Source organism: Mastigoproctus giganteus, chromosome 12, assembly GCF_048544385.1.
Source record: "Mastigoproctus giganteus isolate SK-2022 chromosome 12, ASM4854438v1, whole genome shotgun sequence".
NCBI classification, from domain to species: Eukaryota; Metazoa; Arthropoda; class Arachnida; order Uropygi; family Thelyphonidae; genus Mastigoproctus; species Mastigoproctus giganteus.
Window position 1 is genome coordinate 142,628,680 of NC_143586.1, and position 23,345 is coordinate 142,652,024.

At 38.5% G+C, this 23,345-nt stretch overlaps 1 protein-coding gene across 2 annotated transcripts in view; it reads left to right on the forward strand.

Annotated features, from left to right (window-relative positions):
- LOC150077476 (transmembrane protein 117-like) overlaps nt 1-23,345 on the forward strand; it is a 242,679-nt gene that overhangs the window by 162,483 nt on the left and 56,851 nt on the right. For both annotated transcript variants that reach the window (XM_090386771.1, XM_090386770.1), the window contains exon 2: nt 2,528-3,602. In XM_090386771.1, the coding sequence (XP_090242897.1) occupies nt 2,794-3,602 (809 nt within the window). In that variant the 5' untranslated portion in view covers nt 2,528-2,793. The remainder of the gene's footprint in view (nt 1-2,527; nt 3,603-23,345) is intronic.

Genomic DNA, 23,345 nt, shown 5'->3' on the forward strand with positions numbered 1-23,345 from the left:
GCATCCTAAGACTCCGATTATGCGGGCTACAAAATTTGCAAAAGGCACTTTAGAGGGGATCTGATCGAGATTTATAAAGCTCTAAGATGGGTTAGTAAAATGAATGAAGGCAAAATTTTCAGCGTTTTAAAGAATTCCAGAACTAGGGACAATAAATTAAAATTACAGAGGAAGAGATTTAGACTGGATTATAGAAAGTTTTCTTTTAGCTAGCTAGTTGTTGATTACTGGAACAAATAGTTGAGGTTGAAAATTTGAAAAAAATGCACAGGTCCACTGGATAGTCACCTAAGTGAGGAGGAGGGAAGCGCATAATTTTGTCTTTTTCTTTTCTTTTCTTTTTTATTATTATTATTTTTTTTTTCTCCGCTGCAGCAAAAGCCTGTGGCTCCTTTGCGACATATGGCTAAACACTAATACTAAATGTTTGCTTATCACTGATATTTTTTAAAACGCGACTTGGAATGCTGCGATGCATAAAAAGTGAGATTCTCTTTTATGAAAATAAACATTGCTGTTTTCTAGCAAATACAAATAAACTTCTGTTAAAACGGTCTAAAAAGCAGTCTAAAAGTATTATATGCGTGACCACCTTTTTTGGGAGCGCTTTTCATAATTGTCAAATTTTTGGGTGGATTACATTGATTTTTCATTTTTATTGCCATATTTATGAAGCAATGGTTAATATACAAGTCGCAAACCTGCACACTTAATGTATGTATTGCACAGGGTGTCTCAAAAGTCACTATTTGGCTAAATAAGATTAATTTCATAAAAATGTACAAATGACATGATTATACGCATATTTTCTACAAAATATAGATATTTACATTGTTCTTCAACTTTTCATAATTTATTAATTATTATTTTTTTCTTTCGAGATCCAAATATACGTATAATATTGCCATTAAAACATTTTTGCCATAATATTACCATTAAAACGTCATTCATGAAATTTATCGATACCACGTTGAACATGTGCACGCGAAAGAGACACAGATTACCCTACTGGCAAGGAACGGTAGGGTAATCATCCAGATTACCCACTTTAAACAGAGGTACTATGGGGCAAACTTACAAGCCCCATAGCACTTCTGGGGCAACCGATATTCCTTGAAAACTACTGGACTTTCTTTCGACCACACAGAAACAGCTTGTTTATAAGTAGTGTTCATTATTTATCCACTGAACACTTATATATTTTATAAAATGAATCATAAAAATGGTTGCATTTCTGGGTTTAATGTGGTGGTACACTTACATATTCATGTGACTGGTAGTGATTTTTTATGAAAAAGTATTTGGCCATTGAACGGAGAAATACTCGAGGAATACAATTTTGTGCCTTCCCTTACTACAAATCACACCCGGTTAATGAACAATGGCTTAATTTTCACATTCTTACTGAAAATGCTGCGTTTCTGGAATATTTCGCTGTTATACCAACCATTTTAAACCATGGCCTACAATTAACATAATAGAAAGCAGGTTAGGTTAGTATGAATGATTTCAGTATAACGTATTTTAAATTACACTGGGCTCGGAATGGACTGAAGTACATCGAAACTCCATTACTGGTCGTCATACGCCTTGGTAATGACATGTACATACTTGATTATTAAAAATAGGATCTTATAGACTAAAAAGGTTTTGGGGCTAAAAGCCTCGGACTGCGTAAAATTCACTAATCGAACAAATTAGTGCACTAACGTGTTCAAATAGGATTTTATTAAAAAGCGTTCTGGTTCGAAAACTTTTCCATTTCGACCCTGGAAATTATACAATGGGAAAAACTGTCGCACCTTCAATAATTAGTCTATTTTGTGGTTAACTCGCCGTGCAAACAAAGAATCAATATGGTTAGGAAATGACGATAAGTGATGTAAAGCAAAGTGATGATACAAAGCAACTAAGGCGCTGAAGCGTCAGTATTTGCGTGTGTTCTGTGTCGATTTGCCTGTTTGATCGATGAAAATCAGAGCTTCGGGGAGATAAAAACCATTCTACCGACTAACTCAACCACGTTGTGTAAAAAGCGCTAACGATTCCTTGCGTCATTGACGGGATTCGAACCCAGTCCTTTTCTACTCGGTGTAAAGAGGACAGTAGAAATATCAATTGTGTTACACGCGAGGATATCTGGTTGCTAAATTAGATTAACAGTCTGCTGTCGTTCTATGGTAAAGGAATAAAATCCAGCTGCAGTTATGGAAAGCCGTAACCTGACTCATTTTCCGAGTTCTATGATTGACATTTTCATAATATTCTTAATTACAAATTTTTTTTTTTTTTTTTTACTTTTCTAATAATGAATAGTTTCTAAGATGCTTTGACAGATTGCAGTCGAGGGGCAATTTCAGCTGTTACTTATTTGTTATCTTAATTTTGGTAATTATCTTAATAAGAGCTCGAAATTAATATAGTAAGTTATAATATCAGACTTCAAAAAAAAAGGTTTGCGACCCTTTTTAGCCTCAGATTAAAAGCTATCAGGATTCCAGCTAAATTAGTATGTTTTTATTTTCAGACATATCTTTGGCCTGACCCTTGCCGATCATGTGACACAAAGTCATGGCTTCTTTACACAACGTGCCTATCGGTCCTCGCCGACTTAGTAAACGGAAGCGGAAGTTCAAAGACTTCCATCCTGGACTGAGAATAACGAAGGCGACCACGGGCCGGAACTCGCCCTCTCTGTGACGCTATGGCCTTTTTGAACTAAGTGAAGTTAAGAGAACTGAGAGTTCACTTGCTGGAGTGCCCTTCCTCCTTTCTTTCCTTCCACAGGTGATCATGTGTCAAATGGAGAAGAGGGAGACGTTCGGTTCCGATCCGTTCTTGGACGTTGATCAAGAGGCATGGGCGACGGCAACGGCCGAGGCCATTAGAAACATTGAGGAGCGGTGTTCCGCTGGCGAGTTTTTAGCTTCAAATTCCCCGACCTTAACAGCGTCTGAGCTATCTTGTCGGAACAGCACGTGGGACATCCAGAGACCGATTAGGAAAATTCGACCCAAATCTGACTCATGCGTGGAGCCTCAGAACGGCCATCTCCATCCATCGCGACGAGCAGCCTCTGAAAGACTGGATTCTCCGAATCAGACTCCATCCCGGCCATCTTCCGTAACCTTCAAGTCAGATCAGCTTGAACACTACGAAGGCAGTCCTGTTCCGACATTCGATGTTAAACTGGAAGATATTAGGTATATAGATGATAGCGCAAGGAGTTCCCTCTCTACAAGTATGACCGAACACCCTACATCCTCACCTCCGCCTTCAGCATGCCCTTCCATACCCGAAGAACAAGTCTCGGAACCAAAGAAACCTACCTTCCATTTTCAATGGCCAGCCGATGAAGGTGATCCGCACCCTCCAGTCCAGTGGCAGATGGGAGACCATCGGGACAACCATACAGAGCAGTTTTTACAACTGAAAGTATCGGATGTAGATGCCACTATAGTCAGTCCATATCCGTCAGAGTCTTCGAAAGAAATGGGATGTACAAACGACCCTTCTACTGAGTCCGAGTTGCTTGCCTATAACACTAACATGGATATGGATAACCAGAGTGTTTATTCCTTGACCATGGAAGAAGATTTCAGGTAATTTTTTTAGATCTTTCAATTTTAATAAGTATACCATTTTGGTTTTAAATGTTTTTCATAGTAAGAAAACAGGAGGCACATGTGACAGCTAAAGACAAAACAAAATAAAAGACTACATGAACATTCACACAATAAGGAAATCACAAAATTCCAACCTTATTTGTTATATTCGGTAGAGCATTACCGAATATTAGCACTCACCAGTTTATCGAAAAAGGCTTGGTACAGTTATAATTAGTGCTATTTATTTAAAGGACGGGTTGAATCCAATACATCTACAGTGTCTAGCTGAATTATAATTATAAATGCAAGATTCAAACCAGAACAAATGCAGTAAAGAAATCATAGTTTCAAAAAGAACCTTTGAATAAGTAACAATGGTTTTTATAATAATGGGATATAATAGTTTACACATTTCTAAGTAATGATTGGTGTTTATCCAAACTGTTAGTGGGTAACATTACTCTCTCCCTTTCCTAAATGAGTTAAGATCATCAGAATCAAGACGCTATGCATATATAAAAGAAAGAAAATCATCATCATTTTACACTCTGATACAGCCCCAAAATGTAGCTAGAAGCTAGAGGACTTTACAAGTTCATTACAATAAATAAGGACTTGAATGGGCTGAGCACGCTGAATTCTGATGGGATCCTTCCACTTGTTCAGATTACGAACCTAAGGGGGCATAAATTCAAATTAAGAAAAGACAGATGTAGAATAGATGTGCGGAAATTTGCCTTTAGCCAACGGGTGATTAATTTCTGGAACAAACTTCCATCTGTCGTTGTGGAAGTTGATAGGCTGAATAAATTTAAGGAGGAACTGGACAGGCATTTAGAGGGAATGGTGTGATTTTTTTTTTGGCTGATGCTGCATAAGCTCATGCACTTGCTTTCTTGCATCACATGCCACTACTACTACTACTACAACGCGATTTTATTTTTATGCATCCGATATATTAGTTCCGCAATTATCAATAGCGGTGTACTTTTTGGAGGAGAGTACGCTCGATCCCTGAGTATGTGCTTCTTTCGGCACCACGCAACCAGCCGTTATTATGATATGCCAACCAGACAACAGAGCGTAGATGAGAATGCTATTATGCCTCGTTCATCCCAATCATGGATCTCTGTCGCATCGTACTTCTTTACAGATGTTGAATGTTTTTGATGAATTTCTTACAGTTCTTTGCTGTAACTATACGAAAACTTAAGAAAACGTGGTAACAGAGACAAATACACCCTACAGACAATTGAAATGACAGCCTGGACACATTTATTGTTTGTCTGTTCATAAAGTGATAGCAGAATGTGCGTTCTACTATGACGACTGCTCGTAATTTTAACTCACATCACTTGGAGCTGTCAGAAGAAAATCCAAAATAAATTGCGGCAATCGATTTGTGAAGGCAGAGTACTCACAGCAGAGTATACTCAAAATTTTACAAACAGGGTTATGATGAATGACAGTGAAGATTATAAACTGAAGCTATAGACAAAATTAAAGCAAATAAGGTGTTCACTTCAAGATCAAATTCCACTTAAAATTAAAGAACATCAATCGGTCTGTCAGTAAAAAAAAACCCTCTATGTTTTGCTATTAGTCCTAAAATAACTAAACTCAGTCGCTATCTATTATTTTAGGAAATTTTAATTTAATCACTTGATCTTCATTAGCAACACTTGTTTATACAAAGCAGCTAGAAATTTCGAACAAATATTTATTAGGGAAAGAGTGCCTGAATTAGAACCCTTAATTTTAAAGATAACAAATTATATAACACGTGGAAAAAGTCTTTAAAATTTACTACAGGAACCAATATACAAATATTCAGCTAAATGGATCTGTTTTACTTATTCAAAAGATATGCCAACCAGGCAGAGCGTAGAAGAGAATGTTGTTATGCCTCGTTCATCCCAATCACGGATCTCTGTCGCATCGTACTTCTTTACCACCTACCTAGGATGCTGAATGTTTTTGATGAATTTATCACAGTTATTTTCTGTAACTATGATGCTGTGAGAAATAGCCCCTATTTATTAAATTCGCTCACTAACATAAGCAGCGTTCTCTTGTTAGATTGGAACTCCTTGTGAAATCATACCTGAACTGGACGGCAGGTATGATTTCACAAGGAGAAATCATACCTGCTCTATCCTTGGGATTTTATACAGGATACATGCAGTAGGTTCCCACTGCCTTCTCCGTCTGTTCATTCAATTTGGTAGCCATAGGAACTTACCTTCGCTTAAGATAAGCTAACTCAAACCTAACATTTGGTCACATTTGGTTTTTTTTTTAGGAGCATTGGCAACTAAGGCCATATTGCTCCGGGGATATGCGGTGGTCATTTCCTGACCTTTCCGCATCCTCCGTATTTGGTGGGCACGGGCTCGAACCCCGGTCTAATCAAGAAGCGTGGGCTACGCACTCAAACCTAACCGAAAGGTCTCAAAAGCTTTTCTAGTCTAAGATAAAACTCAAACTAACACTTTTCCGAATAGGGCACCAAGTAATCAAGCCACTGTACTGACATGGATTTCCAGTTGCTAGCATATAATTAGATAATACTATATACACCGATGAGCCAAAACATTATGACCACCTACCTAATATGATGTTGGTCTTCCACGTGCAGCCAAAACAGCTCGTACCTGGGGAGGCATGGACGCTACAAGATTTCTAAATGTGTCTTGTGGTATCTGGTACCAACATGCAACCAGCAGATCCCTTAACTCCTGTAAGATCCGTGGTTGAGACGCCACAGATTGGAGTTGCTGTTCCAACACAAACCACAGATGGTCGATGGGACTAATGTCTAGAGAATTTGGAGGCCAGAGCAATACCTGGAGGTCTTCCTCGTGTTCCACGAACCAGTCTCGAACAATCCGGGTACTGTGGCATGGCGCATTATCCTGCTGAAAGACGGCACCGCCAGAGGGCAAGACCGTTGCCATGAAAGGGTGTACTTGGTCAGCAATGATGTTTAGGTAGACATGTATAGTATCTTATGTAGGACGGCACCTGAACGAAAGTTCAACTCCGCCTTTGTACACTGTGATAATTACAGAGCACTGTAAAAGGCCAGAAAAGTGTGTAATATTATGTTTGTGCAGTGTGTACAAGTGTTGTTGTGTTCTTTATGGCCGTTTTGTCACAAGGCAGGCGATCACCTGGAAAGCCTACCCAGCGTCCGTCTACACCACGGGGAGTCTAGGCCACAACTACACATGAACCAGGGCCAACCTCAACAGTCACGCACTGAATGTCCAAAGCGAGTTTGGAGCCGTTCAAAAGAACTCCGTTCCAATAAGCCGACAACAGCGCGCGCACACACACACACACACAGTCATTCCCAGGAGACAGGACAGCAGAAGAGGAAGAAATAAAGAAGAGAATATAAAGTAAAAAAAAAAAAGAAGAAGCTTTATCCATGTCTTTGCCCACATCTTTATGCAGTGCTGCCCAAAGTAGACCAAAAAGAGAAAAGTTGTACTGTCAAACAAAAGTAGTAATGTCAGCCAAAAACAAGATCAACAGGAACAAGTTCTAGATATAATTCTGTTGTTAATCTGGAGTGGTATCAGAAGTCACTGGTTGATGACGGTATCACTGTGCAGAGGAAGGATTTAGTTGTGGCGAGTCTTGATAAGGAATGAACCGGAAAATGCAACATCTATTAAAACCTTCGTGTGTTCTAGAAAACCAAAAAAAGTTTGGACATACACAACGCTACACGTAAACAATACCCATATACTTTTAAATCTCTGGCATTTACAGTGTTCTGTATCACAAGACAATGTATACCACGCGGAGATGGGGGAAACCCCTAGTGCCGTTTAACCCTAAACACACTTTACATATTACTTTACAATTTGTTCGGCAAACGTGAAGTACGCTAAGGAGAAAAACACATTTGAGTAGTAGATAGCTTAGTTTGTACAGTTTTCAGTGCAGTACGTCTAAACCAAAGCTGGCAGCAAAGGTTGTAATTGGAATTATGGCAGCAAAGGTTGTAATTGGAATTATGGCAGCAAAGGTTGTAATTGGAATTATGGCAGCATTATAAAAATGTAGTAGGTTTTAGTGTTCAGTGCCCAGTCTTGTCTGTAATTTGGAGCAGAATTGCGGTAAAACTCTTAACTTTGACGGACTGATGTTGAATACGTGCAGTAAAGGAAAAGAGGTCGTCGATGATGACTCCTGAAACTTTGGTGCTTCGGACAAGTGGAAGTGATTTCTTGTCAAGTTTTACAACTGGTGGTCTGCCATAGCCTAATTTGTGTTTAAAAATCATAATCTTCGATTTAGTTGGCAATAATTTCAATTTGTTCTTAAGAGGACCATCATTTTTAGGTTGGTGGAAGACGTCAGAGTGTCCGGCACATGGATGACTGGACCCAGGGTATCCCAGCAGAACGTCGCCTCGCCCAAAGCATGACACCACCGCGACCGGCTTGTTTTCGTCCCACGGTGCATCCAAGCATCATCACTCCCCCAGGTAAACGAAGCACAAGTACCCGGCCGTCCACATGGTGCAACAGGAAAGGTGATTCATCGGACCAGACGACATTCTTCCAATCAATCACTCAAGGTCCAGTTTCGATGCTCGCATGCCCATTGCAGCTGCTGTCGTCGGTGAACCGTGGTTAGCATGGGCACTCAGAGCGGCCTGCGGCTACGCACCCCTATTTTTAGCAGGGTTGTTCGATGTACTGTGTTTTGACACATTACTCCCGTCACCAGCATTCCAATTACCGGCGAGTTGCGCTACAGTCGCCCTTCTGTTGCCACGTACCATCTGAGAGAGCCTTCGCTTACATCGAGCATCATTGATGAGCCGTGGTCGTCCAACACCTCACCAGTGGTTCGTGGGTTTTCCCTCCTCGGACCACTTTCGGTAGGTACTAATCACGGCTTACTGTGAGTATCCACCAGCAGTGCCGTTTCGGATATGCTCTGACCTAGTCGTCTGGTCATTACAATTTGGCCTTTGTCAAACTCGCTGAAGTACGCTGCCTTTCCATGTGAAGAACAAGAGTAACACTGATTAACAGAGCTCAGTATCAGGTGTTTTTTATAGTTTTTATTTTTCTGAATTTATTTTCAATTGTATTGCTTTCACTGCCTGCGATATTTTCTGACGACATTATTATTTTCATGGGTAAATAGAAATTATGCAGATATTACACCTTTCTGAAACTCTTTTGTAGGTGATTCCAGCATTGGAATATGACTTTATGCTATTTGCTGGTGGTGGGATCTATTCTGAAGTGTTAAGGCGTATATTAAGGGCCAAAGCAACTAAGACTATGAAACGTCAGTATATTGCTCTCTAATTGAGTGCACTTCTCGGTCGGTTTGCTGGACGAAAAATCCGAGTTTACAGTAAAAAAGAAAAGTAAACAGGAAACTGTAATTGTAATTGAATCTGTAATTGCGTATATTCTTCCCACCCGTTGCGGGAGAACGGTGATTACAACTATTGGGCCACCGCAAAGGCCCCATTCTGAGTTGAAACTGAACAATGTCAGCAATCACTGAGATCATGAAAAGGTTATGCACAGAGACACAATGCCCAGACTCTTTTTATTTCGGAAAAAATACAATTGACTGGGTCCGGGATTTCATGCGCGAATTGCGCTACAGTAAAATCAGACCCAGGTAATTCAACATACTTTTCCAGGATTGCTTTGTAAAGACTATACATTTACAAGTTCTCAAGGTAGAGTTGGGCTTATGCCTGGGAGCTACCCTGATTAAAGAACACACTTACATACACACGAGTGTTTAATGATATGTACAGAGTATATAATTATATGTAAATATATATTGTATATAAATCACGTATATACTTTGATGTACATAATCTTGAGACTGTACATTGTATGTAATTAATAAATGAATGAAATGAAATGTAAGACTATGGAAGCGCCGTACTGCAGAAAAAGCATCCAGCTACATCAATTCAAACTTGAACAGATGCGCACAGTACAGTTGATATCTGTATGACAACCTCGACAAAGCGGATTTTTTTTCCTGCAAAAAGCAAAGTTTACAACTCCAGAGTTACTTCAGAGCGTACAAGCTAAACAATGTCAGTAATCACTCACATTACGCTAAGAACAAGTAAGATAGAAAATCTATGATGGGCCAAGTGGATTTTCATTCCAAAAAAAAAATTGTTATATAACTATGAGGCAGTCCCCTTCTCCAAGCAAACCATCCCTATGTTGACCCAAAATAAATATGATAGTACAATCAATAACTGTGTGGCAACCCCACAAAGCAGCTTTTCATCACACAAGAAAACAAACGATTGTACAAACATGAGGCACACTCCTGTGCCTCATGCATCCTCTCCATGCAGTTCGCCCAGCACCATTATCTGTGTCTCATAGAAATAAACGTAGCACAGTCAACATCTGCTGACCGGGCTAGCCGGGTGGGTAAAGTGCCTGCCTGGCAACCCAAAGGTCGCGGGTTCGAATCCCGCCTCGGGCTTGGATCAAAGTACTGCAAAAACCTTGGGAGGTGCATTATGGCCACAGAAGCGGATGCGCCAACAACTACCAAAAAAAAAAAAAAAAAAAGTCAACATCTGTGTTACAACCCCAAAGCGATCATCCACTCTGCAAAACAGCCTACAACCATGAAGACGCATACCATTCAAAGTAACGCAAATTCCACCAACCTTTATATGCAAGCAGCACAATTATTATCTGTGTGACAACTTTGACAAAACAGCTTTTCATCTTGAAAAACAGCAGTCAAATGTTCTCCTTAAGGAGTTCTCCATAATGACCTACAACGACATTCTTCATATTCGGCTAGTAGGAGCGATGCTGCTTTCTCAACCATTTGGAGGGTTCGTAATGAACTGTGACTTTTCAACAAATCAAATACCAATTTAACAATACTGTCGCATAGCTTACAAAGTGTAATTGTACCAGAGCTATTAATTTTATCATTAACCCTAACTACAGATGTGGTAAATTGACATATAGTTTTCACTACAAATTATATAATATCTCCAGGTTTATTTTTCTGGTTAATACTTAATAATTGTGTGCCACACAGTTATTAAGTAACTGTGTGGCACACAATTACACAAATACACAAGAATGTGAACTTAATTGTCCCAGGATTTAAAAGTGGCAAGTAAAAACGTTGAAGAAAACTGTGTTGTTGTATTGAGCATTTTTGCCACAAGGACCTCGTGGGCCATATTGTTCCTGGTCATGAGATTTACTTATGACTAAATTTTTCATATTATGCTTATCAGAGACGATTATATAAATTTATGAATTTGCATTATTGCCAGGAATGTGTAATAAAGTTAAAAGGTTTCTGCAAGTAGGACAGCGAGCTAAAACCGGATTTCCGGATATTTGAGTGTTAATGACATTCTATGACATGTTTCATTGTTACTTGGGATTGACAGAAGGAACATTCAGGAGGGTTCTCTCCCATATTCAAAAATAGATGAGTTGTACAGGAATAACCAATTCGGAGTCTTGCCAGAATCACTTTTTCTAGCCTGCTTCTCCTGAAAGTAGAAGTCAAAAGTTACGGTTCATTTTTAATCTGGAAGAGTTTATTATCGATTTGCGTTTGCCACAGTTGAGCCCACTGACTCATATATGTTGTTTTAACAATGGATTTATAAACAGTGTATGGCAGTTTCGGATGGAAGAATGATCCACTGTCAGGATGTTTAGCAGGTCCCCACATTCGTTATCGGGGATATCGACATGACCAGGGATCCTGCAGAAGGTGACCATCTGTTTGGATGTCTGATATTGATAAAATCTAGATGGGCTCTGTTTCAGAATGGGATGGTGAGGAGAAGTAGTAGACTGAATGGCAGTGACTACACTTAAAAGACTATATATCAGAGCTTGCTTGATATGCTGGTTGCTTATATTATCTAGGGCTAGTTTTATTGCGTGCAATAGTGCAGTATGGATATAGCATTCGGTAGGAAGAGAGATACAGCTACTGAGAACGTAGAAGAGATTGCTGCAGCACCTACAGCTTCACCTATTTTGAAGTCATCAATATAAATATGTAGTTTGTCTGGGTTTTCCAAGGTGCGGGCTTCATGTAGCTGTTGTTCGGCAGGGAGCCTTTTCGCTATCTCAGAAAGAGGTGAGAATTGAATCCAGGGAAGTTCAGAAGTAGCAATGTCTTCGAGGATATGCTGGAGGTTAATGTTCCAACTGAGTATGAACTCTTGCAATCAAAGACCTGCAAGGCGGTTTTCATTAGGTTTATTGCGGTACAGCATTACATATTGAGGGTCAAACAGGTATTCCCTGCTAGAATGGGATACGTTTAATTTTTGCTGCACAAATCTACAGTAAGTATTTTCGTCTGAAGTGCAGTGGGGGTTCATTTGCCTCAATATACAGGTTGTGGACCGGAGATTTTCTGAAGGCTCCCATAGCTATAGAGGCAAATGAACCCTCACTACACCTCATATGAAAATGCTTAATAGTATTCAGACGTAATAAAGAACTGTTCCTTGCAGAGTCATAGACAGGTGATCCATAATCTAAGCGGGACAGAATTATAAAGTTTTATAGCGATGTGAGAGGGAGTGTCTATCAGCACCCCAGGACATCCTATTGTCGTGAAAAATCATAATGGAATCGCTTATGAATTGTGATTGATACATGAAAAGTATAGAAGGAGAAAGGAGACCCGGGTCTTTTCCACCCGATGTGGGAGGACGGTGATTATGTCCATTGTGCTACCTACAAGGAGAAAATATTCACAAAAGAAGACTTATAGAAATGTTTTTTAAATGATTTTTGATCTGAAAATGTTTTAATCAGGCAAAATTTCCCTATTTCCATATAAATGATCTCCGCATTCTTTTTTTTTACATTACATAAACATTTCAACCCGTGCTCGCTTGTTGAAATTATATACAGAATAAATTTCTTAATAAAAATATTTGCATTGCACCGAGCGGATGACGTTCTGTGCTATGTTAATATTGGTATCATATTTAAACAAGAAATGTCCCTTGTTGGCCATTTAGGTCTGAGCGTCCGGCAGGAAGATTCGGTCAGCAGCAAGGTCTGATGATGGGTATCGGCAAGATACCCGAAACGTTATTAATGTATATTAGTTTAGGTAATACCTAAATAAAATATATTAAAACTCCACGTGGTATAGGAGTGGTAATTTAGATATATTATAACTTAAATGGATAGAAAACACGTAACGTCCTTCCTTATCCATATAAAAAGAAATGTCTCTTACTAACGCAACAGCTTGAATGTAAGGAGCTTTATTACCCAATTAAAGATTTCACTGAGTGGTGCCGATCATTATTAGAAAAATCAAATAAATATCTCATCTTAAAAAACACAAACGAGGATTTTTGTGGAGAGGAGAAAAACCCTCGTGTACGTCTTTGTATATGAGTGTGTACGCGCGTAAAAAGAGAACTATGCGTCATGAGAGGGGGGGGAGGAGCAGCCGTCAGCAATTCTCTGCATGTTTACAGGTGGAATGCTAATACGTCGTACGACAGTAGTGCTTACTTTTTTTTTGTTGACATGAAAGCTTGCCACAATTGGTGGCAGGCTTTGATGTCAGCATTAAGCACTACTACTGATGTCAGCAGGTCAAATGAACACATCTGACTGCCTATTTCAGACGATCAGATGTGCTCATCTTGTGGGTGTCATAAAGGATGGAGGAATGCGTGTGTGTGTGTGCACCATTACGTGCGTATGTCGATACACCTTGCAGATAACCTGGAGAAGGATATTAGGTTGGGCGTGCGGCAGTTTACGTCTAACTTCTTAAAATGACAGTATTGGCATTCGAAGCTGCACCATTACCAAGTTATCGACCACTGTTGACCTACTTCAGGCGTCAGCATCTTCAACATGTAAACATTGTACTACTCTTTCACATCGTTCTTTGTATTAATTTTTCGTATTGCAGGTGTGTGAAGTTTTAAAATTTCTAAAGTTCAAGCGATTTTCTAATATCTAGCCTTCATTGTCATTATATATTTTAATTTCATTAATTGAATTTAATTTCGAGATGGATTACGATACAAACGTAGATTTTTGATAAAAACTGCAAGACTATCATGATTGCCTAAAAATAACAAACGTTTTAGAAGGAGAGAGAATACAACAAAATCACTCATCTCTTCGTTTTAAATTTCTGTGTAGGTGGAATTCATGTTATTCACTTGCATTCAAATGGTGTATTACGTGCCGATTTTCGATTTACACTTCAATTGTACAGGTCCAATCGTGGCCAAGATAAAATTCTTCAGCAAACTCTCATATGTTAAGAATGTGATGAACATATGCTTGTATATACTGTGACAGTGAGTTGCGCAATATGCAAAAAAGGGACGTGATCGATTGCTGCACGTTATGAAAAGTGCAACACAAGTTATCGTACTTCATGCTCTGTTATCACACTTCCTGTCATGGACACGACGAACTTACATTAAGGAACAGAAAAATCAATCATATATTGTTGAACAAAAATAAAAAATAACGAACCTTCCTTGAAGTGCATTACAAGCACAAACTGCCATAAAACCATAAAAACAAATGAAGAAAATTCTTTAAAATTAAATAAAATACATTTAAAAAATTTTATCTAATTGGTGAACATCATCATCGTCATTCACTAAAAGGACTAAATGTTCACTGTAACCGGGGGAAAAAAAAGAAAAAAACTTTTTCAGGGCGGGTAAGGCACTTGTTATACTCTTCTTTGTTGTTCAGGACATACTGCAAGAACTCAATAATAAAAATTTTGGCAACATTTTTTTAAATATATAATTTAATATACGAATTTAAAAATATGATAAATACATATTAAAACGACTGTATAGAATTAAAATGCTATTTGAAGTAAAATATATATTGCTAAAACCGCTCGCCCACCCCCGCGCACGCTTTTCTACGTAAAATGTAGAGGTATACGGACTAAGTGAAATCTTTTCTACGTAAAAGACACACCTGTCGATACGCACTGATCGATATATAATCAGGAAATGACCTATTTACCTGTGCATTTGTTGTGCTCGGCATTCTCAAGGTCGAATAAATATCACTATGTAATTACACTAAACCCTCGCTAATCCGGTGTAATTGGGGGGAAAGGTCATTCGGATTATGGGAGAATCCGGATTAGTGAAGCAAAAGATAGCCCTAAAAGACAAAAAAAATTAGAACACAAATAAATGAAAAATTTAATGATATAGGTAGTGCTGATGAAAATAAATAAAACAAAATCACTGTAGCGCCTTTATTTAAAAACTTTAAATAGACACTAGATTTTATGTTGTTAATTGTCTTTTTATACATTTATTAGGTGGCGCTGGCGTTGGACACCAACGGAACTTGATCGTTGCTGTGAATACCACTTAAATACAGCTTCTTCCAGCAACACTTCTTTTGGCTTTTTTAATATACAGTATTCAATACACTGCTTTCATCACTTCCCACATCGAATTTTAAAGGAAATGTCTTTATAGATTCTTTTTGTGTTTTAATATCTCACACAGCCTGTTGGCCAATACAAATTCTTCAGCAATTTTTTTTTTCTAGGAACACCATTTTCAAGTTAATGATAGTTACAGTGAAGTGTTTTCTTTTTATTTCACTTTTTAATTCTTTTGAACCCATAATTATATAAAATATGTTAACTTATGTACATATATACGTATAAAGAAGTACGCAAATGAAACGATATAAGAATAGCATCCGTCCGACTAGAGTCAACAACGATATTGAACACGCAACACAATATAATGTATGTTCCATCTCTCTCTCTCTCTCTCTCTCTCTCTCTGCACAGTCAATCAGCGCGCAAGAGTTACTCACTGCCTTCCTAAATCCGGTGTGTCTTTCAGAGTACTCAACTGTGAACAGAATTTTCATATTTCGATCAGGATTATCCGACATTCGGATTAATTGTAAACGGATTACCGAGGGTTTACTGTATTTACCTGTGTTTACATAGGTCACTTAGGAAAAGGCCTTTTGCTTCGGGTTCCATATTGCATGAGGAATATTGGTTTTTTTTTTTTTTTTTTTTATGAAAACCCCAAACACGAAAGGTATCAAAACCTATAATACTTAGTACCGTGCATGGGTTGAAGGAGAAGTATGGGGGGAGGGGGGAAGGGGGAGGGGTGCCGGAAACTTTGCTCTAGAGACTAAACATGGGTTTCACCACTTCAAGCCTCCAATAAGCAAAGTGGTGGTATTTACATCTGAAAGAGCAGGACTAAAATATTTAACTTAAATATTTAAACAGGGAAGCAAGTGCACGAGGTTGGTGAACGTCGTGAAGGCAGTTGTCAATAATTAATTGCATTATAGTGACGGAATTGCCCCGCCCTCTTCTCACATTGGGTCGAATAAATATCAGTAGAAGGAAAACTTTTTTTGATGTACAGAGAGAAAACATCAGTTGCTTTCGACGCTGAATGCTATCATTGTCAACACTGACTTGATATATGGGATAATACTTTGCTATTTAAAAATCAGCCAAATAATAAGATTTAGGTTGTACTGTAAGAATTCCAAAAATTTTGGAATAAATAAATACTGCAAGAATTCCAAAGGTTTTAAATTTCATCTACATTTTCTTCTGGTGATATTTTAAAAGTTTCAGCATATACAAAGGGTACTAGGAAAGTTTTGCAATATGACGCAACAATGAATCACAGGAAGCTGCTTGTTGCTGCATGTTGAGACATGTTCATACGTGCATAGTAGCCGCCGCGCCAAGTCGATGGGCTCAGTTATTCATTAGTAGTGAGAGTGTAAAGTGCTTGCGATGGCATCGTGGTCACGAAATGAGATAAGGACAGGTTTGCGGTATAATTTCGTGCGTGGTTTAACCATAGACTAGTGCTTAGAAGAAATGACTCTTGCACTAGATGATGATTGTCCACATCGTACAACGATATTCAGGTGGTATAGAGAATTCCAAAGGGGAAATTTCGCTCTGGAGGATTCTGAGAGGCCGGGAAGGCCACGAACGTCAGTTACGGAGGAAAACGTTACTGCTGTGAGGAAAATGCTTGACGAAAACAGGCGAGTGACCTACCAACAGATAGAGGATACTTTGGGCCTAAATGCACCAGCAATTCGTTCGATTCTGCAAGATCATTTGCACGTGAAGAAACTTTGTTCTCTCTCTCTCTGGGTGCCGCATCAACTGACTGAAGAGCAGATGACACGACGTGTGACTTGGTGCCGGGAGATGTTAAAAAAGTTTGATAAGGGACAATCTCGGTATGTGAACAACATCGTGACAGGTGACGAGACTTGGCTGTACTATTACGATCTGCCGACCAAGGCTCAAAACAAAGTTTGGGTCTTTGATGATGACGACACACCCGTAATTGTCAGAAAATCCCGATCTGCAAAGAAGAAAATGATAGCTGTATTTTTCAAATCGAGTGGAATTGTGGAACGTGTCGTTTTGGACACGCAGAAGACAGTCACAGCTAAGTGGTATACTGAACAATGCCTGCCTAAAGTCATTGGATCTATGAAGAACCTGCGGCCAAAGTCAAGAATGGACACCTGGTACCGCCATCACGAAAATGCTCCAGCTCACCGCGCCAAACCCTGCACCGAATATTTGACCACGACAGGACTGAAACTTCTCGAGCACCCTCCCTACAGTTCAGACCTTGCTCCCTGCGACTTTGCACTGTTCCCGCATGTGAAAATGAAGCTAAAAGGGAGGCGGTTTTCCAGTGATGAGGACCTTCTACGGGCTTGGGACAACGAGTGTGCTTTACTCCCTAGTGAAACTTGGCAGAACTGGTTTAAAGATTGGTTTCGGAGGATGGAGAGGTGTATTGAATGTAGAGGAAATTACTTGGAAAAAATTAAATAAACAAAGCTGTATTGCAAAACTTTCCTAGTACCCTTTGTACTTGCATAGACAAAGGTAATCAAAATACCCACAATTAACGCGCCAGGAATAAAAGACTGTGTTCAGTCTAAAAGTAAACAGATCAACGAAACACAGTAGATGGGTCAAGGCGGCGAGCTTAACAACTTCCAACGGAGAGTCATCATAGGATGGCACATTAGCAATCAATCTGTTCGTGCCACTGTAACAACACTGAAACGCCCCAGCAGCACGAAAGGTGCTTTCCACTGGTTCGCTACCAACAGGGAAGGTTTCAGGTCCGGCATAAAAAAAAAGTTATTTCGATTATAAAATTTATTACAATTTCACAGTAAAATGTTATATGACATTTTCTGACCACCGAAACACAACCACTTCAATTATACCATTAATAATAAAGTATGTATGGCTGAGAGTTTAGCCAAATCATATTAAATCGAGTTATGCATATTAAAGATATGGCAGTAACCTTTTCTTATAATTGATCTTTACAAAAAAAAAACACGTAAATCTCACATTACAATCATAGAGAAAGTTAGGTTTTTGTCAAGCGGCTACCATCTTCTATAAATAACTCTACACACTAATACTTTATTTTCTTATGTTATTCTTCAAACACTACAATTTGCAAGTCCAGAACATAAAATCAAACCACTTGAAACAAGATGATCGGACATTAAAACAAATTGGAACATAAAATCAACCCATTTAAATACAAAATAAAAGGAGTACAAACCCGAGTATATAAAATCCGCTCAACCACACTTGCCTTAGTTCCTTATATGGACTGCAAACCCGTTATAAAACAGACAGCAATGGACATCAGTATGGCAGCAACAAACCCACAATAAACTCTTTCAAATGAAGAAAATGACATAATACTAGAAATCTAGTTCATGAGATTTCCACTATTATGAAGAAGAGATTGTCCTTGCAAGGACAAAAACATTGGGCATACCCATCTCCTCTACCTTCACTTGTTGATAGGTAAGGATCTTCCTCACTGTCGTCATGTCCCGCCCTACTAACAGTGAAACATATCCTCCTTGACTGCCCCTACCATCAAGCTGCTCAATTGGCAAGTTTTAAATTTCTTCTAACTCAGAATAATTCATTAGAGATTAATCATATTCTGTGATAATGCAAATCTGTCCGACTTATTAAATTTTCTAAAGCAGATTCATTTATACGATCTTTTCTAACACTTGACCAGAATAATATTATCACGTTTACATAATTACTGTAACAGGCGCCAGTAAACCCCCCATTAAAACCAACCAAACTAATTAAGTACATGTTAAGACAGGACAAAATTTATATCTACAATAATAATTGCAACTATGCATGTTAAACCCTAAGAAAAAACATACAAGGCTTAGTGTGTCAGTTCGTATATGGCTTGTGAGCCATATACGAACTGACACACTAACTTAAAACCCAGAACACATTATGGAAAGTTATCTTCTAATAAATAATCTCTGGGTTCAATTGATCAGTACACGCTGTCCGTAGAGCTCGACAATATTCCACTCCATAGCCTAGTTAAGAGCGAAGCCATCTACCAACAACACAAATTCCATCATTCGGTGCTATTATCACTATTTAAAATCACACTTTGTATGCATCTTCCATATGTTTTTTGGCATGAACTTTATTTTATTACTTAATTGTCTTTTGTTTTATAAAGCGGTTCAAACATTGAATCTAGATTACCTGTAGAATTAAATTATTACCTTATTTAATAAATATGATAATAATATTATATCATTTTGACATTAATTAAGATATCACTGCATTTCGTGTTTCTTTTCATATATGTTCGGTTTCCCCCTTGACATTTCTCTAAGATCCCTAGTTAAGTGTCAAAGAGCAGCGGTATGGCCATTTTTATTATATACTATTCGATTTTCTGAACAAAGAATGAGTTTAACTAAATTTCGTTACCTACTTGTTTTGACTTTACGGTTACTCGTAGTCTGGTTTTCTGTCACACTAAAAACACTAAGGTATTTAAACCTACCGTTGTGTATATCTGTAATATTATTTATTCTAATCTTGTTTCCTTTTCTGTTGGGCAAAAAAATTTAAGCAGTAGAGAGATAAACACTACACCTCCTTCCCAGACTTGCTAACTTAGTCACCTCTTAAACACTATTTAAGAGTTGACTTGCGACACACCTTGCGAAGCACCCAAACTTCATTTCATACGCTGATGATCTTAAGATGCTGGTCACACCTGATGATCCAGCAAAAGCTGAGGCAGTCGCTTATGAAAATCAGATAGCACTGTTTGAACTCCAGGATTATCTAGGACGTCTGGGACTTAAACTGAATCCTCAGATGGCAGCTCAGATGACTTTCATAAAAAGGACTATTAATGAAATTATGCTCACAATAAATGGGACTGCCATTAAAAAGGTTCACTCCCACACGGATTTGGGGTTGAAGCGGGATTATGGGCTCACTTTCAAAGACCACCTCAAGATGGCCAGGTTAAAAACGCTTGTAGCAGCGCCTGTCATGTAGAAGCGACTCAGAATAAAAAAGAACAGGGCATTTCCTCTCTCTCTCTCTCATATTGTGATAGTAACAATAACTAATTAAGAATTTTGGAGCACGAAGTATTACCAATTTAAATTTTAATAAAGATGAATTAATTAATAATTCATCTTAATTAGGTGTAGGTATCACATCGAGAAAACCTATACTATTATCTGCCCTTTTTCTCCAAGCTGTCTCTTTACTCCCCAAGGTTCCACTTTGATACAGATAAAGCAAAGTTGTTCGCTATAGCGAACTTGCTTTAAACCTGCTCTCTAACCCACATTACGATTACATAATCAATTCTAGTTCTCAATAGAGTATTATTACGTGAAGTGAGCATACGAACCACGTTCTATTATCATCACGACCCCTGTTCATCAAGTTTAATAAATAGCACAACCTGACGACAGAGACACGCGGTCAGAACAATAACATTATCGTGTCTCGCTGAGCACATTTAAGCACGCGAGCTTGTTCCAATAGAATTAAGCTGCACATGTTACAAATATCATGCACACCTTTTGCCAGCAATACTTCATATTCTAATAATGAAATAGAAGCCACAGCTGGGACTGCACTGAATGCATTAACTACAATGGACCCCAGCAAACAAGGTTTCATAATAACAGTGTTCAAAGAGGCTGCAGAGATCATAGACTTCCTTCTCGTCTCCAGAAGATCTAAATGGCATACATTACGAGTAGTATATAAATGCAACAGTATTTTAATTTTGGAATTTTCATCCCTTAAGAGAAATCATTTTTGTATAAAAGGTGAGGCTATTGAATTGGCTCACTACTATTCGAACACAATTTATCACGCAAGGAAACAAGGCTTGTTCGTGCTGGCACGTGTATGTTGGTGCATGGGAGGGGGGGGGGAATAAGCGATAATATTGTCAAAACGCAAAAGTCAAGCGGCTGAAGGCATTTGTTTCCACCAAAGTAATTCAAGTGCAGTGACAAATACTTGCGGGACCTGAAATGGGAAGTGCTTCTTTCACCCTTCCCTCGTGTAGTTTTGACTTTTATCATTTGTTCCAAGTTATTTATTGCCCTAAGAACTAAACGAGTTCTTAGGGCAATAATTTCCAAAGATAAACTGCGAAATCATTGAAGCCGTGCAAGTATAGTTCCAACAATAATCACAGAGCTTTTTCTAAAAAAGGACAGTAGGTTCCAAAATCCAGCTAAGTAGCGAAGAATTGTCAATCATTGAATAATACGCTCCGTTAAAATATTCAAATATTTAAGTTAATCTGAATAGATCATACAGGAACGACATACTCGCAGAGAGCTTATAAAAACCGAAATCCGGAGGAGAGTCTGCTAATTACCGTCTAAGAAGGTAATATGATTTTCATGTTTTGCACCTATTTCAGTTGCCTTGAGAGTCCCAAAAATAAACGAAAAAGCTCGCCTTTCATACCTGAAAAATTCGATTCACGGATGCAGTTCTGCCAATATCCATCTTGGTCCAGGGGTATATCTACCATCACTCACCTGGCCGATACACTTAATGAGATACAATCAGAATTTCAAGAAAAAGCCCAGCGTGATATTCTCTACTTAGATATTAAATTAGCGTTTGATAACTTCAGCGTCAAAAAAGTAATGAATATTCTGCAGAATAACCGCAAGATAAATACTACAGTATCTCATATAGCCTCAACCGCAGTTTCCTCATGTTCAAATCTAGCTCCGAGAAAATCACAGTCAATACATCCGCAGGTTAATCTGAGTTAATCGTTGACAGAACTCCTCCTTGAGGAGTTCTGTGAATAATTATCTTCTCAGCCTCACTACAGCCACTACTTCAAATCACAACCAACATCCATATGCTGATGATTTAAAAATATTTATTACGTTCAGTCCCAGCGATGGTACACAAAACATTAATCGGGATGACAATGAATTGGTGTATTAACGTAAAGAAAAACTTTCCAGAAGCCTAAGTCATTTGATATTCTCATTCAAGGCACTCCAATACCAAAAGTGGAGACTTACAGAGATCTGGGCATAATCTTTAATAAAACCTTTCCTTTTCCTGCCAGTATGCACATGTAGAGAAAACAATTCAGAGATCCAAATGGTTGACAACCAAGGAATAATCACAATACGCAAGAGCGTAGTCATTACCAAACATATACAGCGATACACCTCAGCAGACTAAGGTACTGTACCCTCTGATAGCTAAACCGGAAATTAGGACTTTCATTCAAAATATCCAGACAGCAAACATATTGAAACCTCAAGATCAACCCCTTGCATCTACTCATAAAACAGGCCAATACATCTCTGCTGTGCAAACTACTCTCGGGAGTGGCAGTTTTTCCCAACATAACAACCATCACAGTCACTGAAGCGCATGCGTCCTGTCAGAACTACTCTACATCTATAAAGTGAACAGACTCCAATAAATGGGCAGGCTATTCCTTAACTCTGCAATTCAACTAATTAATCAACTCAAAATCGAGTGTGACAAGTTTGTCTCTAGAAAATCTTACAGAAAAGAGACAGCCAACCTTATCAAAAACTGCTGAAGACTTACCACTCCATAAATGCCACAGAAGTGTCTCCTTAATATTGTCTCCAAATACAACCGAGGACCAAGTGCCATAGTTTTCCAATTTATAACTAATTTATTGTTATAGCATCTGTAAATTTTGTTAATTCCTTAGCGCATAACCATAAGGCCGTGATAGGCTTGCCTGTATTTTTGGCAATAAATGATTATTTATTTCTTTATTTACGAGTGGTATATACGCAATATTCTATTGCATATATACTACTCGTTATTACTTCGGTATACCTGATAAATTGGTCATTCAGTATATATAATAATCTTCATTTTAATTTATGGATACGATACATAATTAAGTTATAAATTACGATCACAAAAGATCAATCGTAATCACCTTATGCCATTTCCCTGGCCGACTTAGAAATGCAACACTGCATAACACAGCTGTGACACAGAAAAGTTGTCCACCCTCGTGATTGTTGTAGGAGGAATGTAGAGTTGTAGGAGCATTAGCAACTAAGGTCATATTGCTCCGTGTCTGTAAATTGCGTTTGTTCTGATGTCGATTTTCTGTTTCGCTTGATGAAAAATTCAAGTTTCCGGGAGAAAAACCACGCAACCCTTGCTGAGACCGACTAACTCAACCACGTTGTGAAAAAGATCCATCAAAATTCCCCCGTCGTAGAGGATTCTAACTCAAGCCTTTTCCACCCGGTGTGGGTAAGACCGTGACTGTTGCAG